General features: G+C 35.4%; 1 protein-coding gene across 2 annotated transcripts; it reads left to right on the top strand.

Annotated features, from left to right (window-relative positions):
• The first annotated feature begins 534 nt into the window (after positions 1-534).
• Positions 535-3,574, top strand: LOC124859933 (signal-regulatory protein beta-2-like). Of its 2 annotated transcripts, none has more exons than XM_047352836.1 (6): positions 535-1,182; positions 1,338-1,664; positions 2,324-2,695; positions 2,802-2,930; positions 3,023-3,069; positions 3,154-3,574. In XM_047352836.1, exons 1-6 carry the CDS (start codon positions 1,140-1,142, stop codon positions 3,280-3,282), a joined length of 1,047 nt encoding a protein of 348 aa, XP_047208792.1. In that variant the 5' UTR covers positions 535-1,139; the 3' UTR covers positions 3,283-3,574. The 2 variants fall into 2 exon arrangements, with proteins under 2 accessions (XP_047208792.1, XP_047208791.1); XM_047352835.1 differs by having other exon boundaries at positions 1,335-1,664.
• Positions 3,575-3,847: the final 273 nt, after the last annotated feature.

Below are 3,847 nucleotides of genomic sequence, written 5' to 3'. Positions count from 1 at the left end.
ATATCCAATTAAATCCTTCACCAAAACTTCTTTCTTTTGAATAAATGCATTTTAAAAAGAGTGGGGAGAAGCCGGGGGTTGTGGCAAAATGTTTAAAACAGAAATTCAAGCTGTCAGGATGTGATGTTTTGGACTCTGTTTTGTGGTTTTGTGTTTTTGTTTACCTTTTAATTAGATGTTCTTACTTGTGTTTTGTATTTATGTTAGTTGTTGTTTTTGTTTTGGGTTATATTCTGCCTCCCAGTTTGCTCTCCTATTTCCCTTGGCGTTGCTTTCCTGTTTATTTTCTTAGAATGGTTTCCATCCTCTCCTTTATAGGTTAGCTCTAGTTATTGTTTACTAAGGTTTCTTTACTTTTGTAGTCTGGGTTTCCTTATGGTTTCTGTTTGCTAGTGCTTAGGTTGTTGTGTTCCTTCCTGTTTCTCAGTTTCCTTTAGTTCATGTTATTCTTGATTCTTATGTTTTATTTATTCTTTGTTTATAGTTTTGTTTAGGTCTGTTCGGTGTCTTGTTAATTACTTGCATTAGGTTCACCTGTTCCCTCTGCCTCCCAGCCTCCTTGTGTCACCTGTTCCCTGTTCCTCTGATTACCTGCCCTATTGTTTCTTGTCCACCTTTGTCTGTATTTAAGTTTGCCTTCGTCCTTTGTTCCACGCGGTGTTGTTATGTCTCTTCCATGTCCTCGTGAGATGTCTCTTTTGGATTTTTGTCTTTGCTCTGGATTCTGTTGAGTTCTGTTTTAAATACCCTGTCTACTGGATTATTTTGTCACCCTGCACCACGCCTTCATGTGAGGGAACTCGTTTTATTAAAGTTGGAGTTTTGATCCCACTCTGCTTCCTCCGTGCTTGTCTGCCTCTGGTCCACCACAAAATACCGCATTTATGACACAAGCAAGTCATTCTTAGCCTCCATCAAAGTCTTTAAACTGTTTTCTGCTTAAAATAACAGCCATATCCTTAATCAGTTTGCAACAGTTAGGGGCAAGGCAATGTACTTCTAAAAGACTATTGTGGCAGGAAATGCTCTTGGACTGTAAGTTTTCATGTAACCAATCATATGCATTCAAAGAACTGGATCACCACACCTTCTTCTGTCAGAAATAGAAAGAATAGTTTCACTGTGGACAGCGTGTAAAGATGATCCTGTTCTGGGTTACACTGCTTCTCCTTCATCAAGGATGTAAGTTAAATGTACATGGCTTGATATATAATCATTTTCTTTATGTAGTTGTTAACTTGCTGGGACAGGTCATGTTAAAGTAATTTTTTACACTGCAAGGACTTTTGCTTCGTTGTTTTAAATGTTTACAATTTGCCCTTTTTCATAACAAGCAGATACACTTGTTCCAGTGACTACAGTTCAGCTTGGTGAAACTGCAACTTTGACATGCCTTTTACCAGATGAGAAGAGGAGCAGTAGCGTACTGCACTGGTACAAACAAAGTGCTGGAAATACATTGAAATTAATTGTGAGTCTGTTGGAAAATGTCAAGCCAACTTATGAATCTGAATTGTTGGCCTCAAGACTGCGTGCCACATATAAAGAGAAAATTAGCAATCTGACCATTTGGAAGACGATTCAAGGAGATGAAGGAATGTATCACTGCGCAGTGATCGACTGGAACAAGAACAGTTGGCAAGGGACCTATTTGCTATTGAAAGGTACTTAATCTGATTCCTCTAATAAACAAGGTACAGGTGATAAAGATCTTAACCTTAAATATGTAATATTTAATTTAATATTTATAATATTTATTCAACATGCAGTTAAGATGAGTTGAATAATCCAGAACTAAAGTTTACATCATACACAATTCCTATTTCTGACTAAAAATAAGAAAAAGACTTAGAGTATGAAGTGCAGTTATTAGGTATGTATAGTTTAAGTAAGTACTAGAAGGAAAAAAAAATAATTTTTTTTAGTAGTTCTAACAGTCACAAAATCAGGGTCATGAAGAAAAACAACAAAAATAGACTCATTTTCATTTTAAACCATTTGTGTTTTAAACAGCTTTTTTTGTTTGCTTTTTCATTTAGAGCATAGCAATGTGTGCAATAAGTGGCAGCGTTTCTAAATTATAAATGTTTGATGAACCTCTAATTCATGCCACATGTGCTAAATGGTAGACAAATATCTTTCTCTTTGATTTTACAGATAGACATGGTGAATGTCTGTTTTTCTGTAGGAACCAGTCAGAAAATACACTGCAGTCAGTGTTGATATGGTATAGTTTTACTAGAGAGATCAGCTAAGCACCAGAAACCTTGTTCTTAACATTTAAAATGCATTTTGTGTGTCTCTTTATTATCATCCATTCTAGGTAACACTGAAAGGACATCAACTTATAATGTTGCTCAATGGCCGAAGGTATCAGAACCAGCCCATCCAGGAGACCTGGTGACTCTGCAGTGTTTAGTCCTCTCTGACTCTGATGAGAAGACATGTTCAGGAGATCCTAGTGTGTTTTGGTTTAGAGAGAGATCTGCCAGTGATGATGCCAGTGATGATGCAGGCATCATCTACACTGGTGGAAACAAAAATGATGGATGTGAAAAGAGATCTGACACTCAGAACAGATGTATTTTTAACTTCTCAACGACACTGAGCTCCTCTGACGCAGGTATTTATTACTGTGTCGTGGCCGCATGTGGAGAGATATTATTTGGAAATGGAACCAAACTGGGTGTTAAAGGTAACTGGATAATTTTTTTTTACAAATATTCTGAACATGAAAAACTTTTGTCTGTTTCTCACTTGTAACTCTGTTTTTTTCTTTTTTTCTTTTAATGATGTTTCAGGATCCAGCTTGTGGTCTCAGGATGCTGGAAAGGTCATTCTTCTTCTGGGTGCTGTCTTGGCTATAAGTGTGGCTGTGATAGCTGTCCTGATGGGGTCCATCAAGAAAAACAGTTGTGTCCATTGTAATGGTAAGAAATTTAGCCTAAAGCAGTTAGTTTACACAATCAAGTTAAATTACTAAAGCAATATTCATTAGCTTTGGTTTTATTCTATAATCCAGCTGGTACCGAGCTACAGAAACACATTAGTGGACAGAAAACTCAACAGGTGAGGAATGAAAAGATTGATCTTTCAGGACAAACTTTTGGATATATTTTGTTGTTTGAATTATAATTTTCTTTGTTTTCTAAGAGATCAAAGGGTGGATGGATTTACTCTACTGCCATCTTCACCACAATGGACTCTGACTGGGCAGGACTAAAGAAAGAAGCAGAGAGAAAGAGGATCTATGCTGCTGCCAAAACTTTTGGATTAAATTAAGGAAAAATTTGGCTTAACTGGAAATTGAATACCAATTATGTTTTTTTCTGTTATCTCTGTTTTATTAATTTAATACTTTCTGGTGCAGGCCATCAATTTGTCTTTTTTCTCCTAACTATACTTTATTTTTTTTTATTTTTTTACTGTAATAAAGCTCTAATGTTTTTTGTAGAATTATGAAAAATAATGTAGATATACATAACAGATTATTATTAAGTTTGAAATTGGAAATGGAAGATACATAAGGACTTTTGTTTGAGTTTCTTTTGCAGAATAAAGTCATTTAAATTTACAAATCTGTGCCCTACTTTGTCTAAAATGTGACACCTAATAAAGTAGAATGTTTTGCTGCCACAGAAATGATTGTTTTTTTTTAACTGAGCTAAATATTGAACCTGATCCATAACAATATTAGTATTATGCTGTTTATTTTAGGAAACTGAAAATAGAATATTGACAGTAACCATTCAAAGCTGATCTATAGAACATGGACCATTTCCAACTGTATATCTGAAGCAAAGAAGCAATTAACTGCCATTTACTTTTCAACAGCTGCCAGAATAAA

Source organism: Girardinichthys multiradiatus, chromosome 23 (genome assembly GCF_021462225.1).
Source record: "Girardinichthys multiradiatus isolate DD_20200921_A chromosome 23, DD_fGirMul_XY1, whole genome shotgun sequence".
In the NCBI taxonomy this organism is placed as follows: domain Eukaryota; kingdom Metazoa; phylum Chordata; class Actinopteri; order Cyprinodontiformes; family Goodeidae; genus Girardinichthys; species Girardinichthys multiradiatus.
This window is presented reverse-complemented; position numbering and strand designations above follow the sequence as displayed.

Bases quoted from the DNA above. Each gene is read 5' to 3' on its own strand.
- LOC124859933 (XM_047352835.1), top strand. From the start codon at position 1,140: ATGATCCTGTTCTGGGTTACACTGCTTCTCCTTCATCAAGGAT. The intron at 1,665-2,323 runs GTACTTAATCTG...CATCCATTCTAG, and splicing joins GACCTATTTGCTATTGAAAG to GTAACACTGAAAGGACATCA. The intron at 2,931-3,022 runs GTAAGAAATTTA...TCTATAATCCAG, and splicing joins CAGTTGTGTCCATTGTAATG to CTGGTACCGAGCTACAGAAA.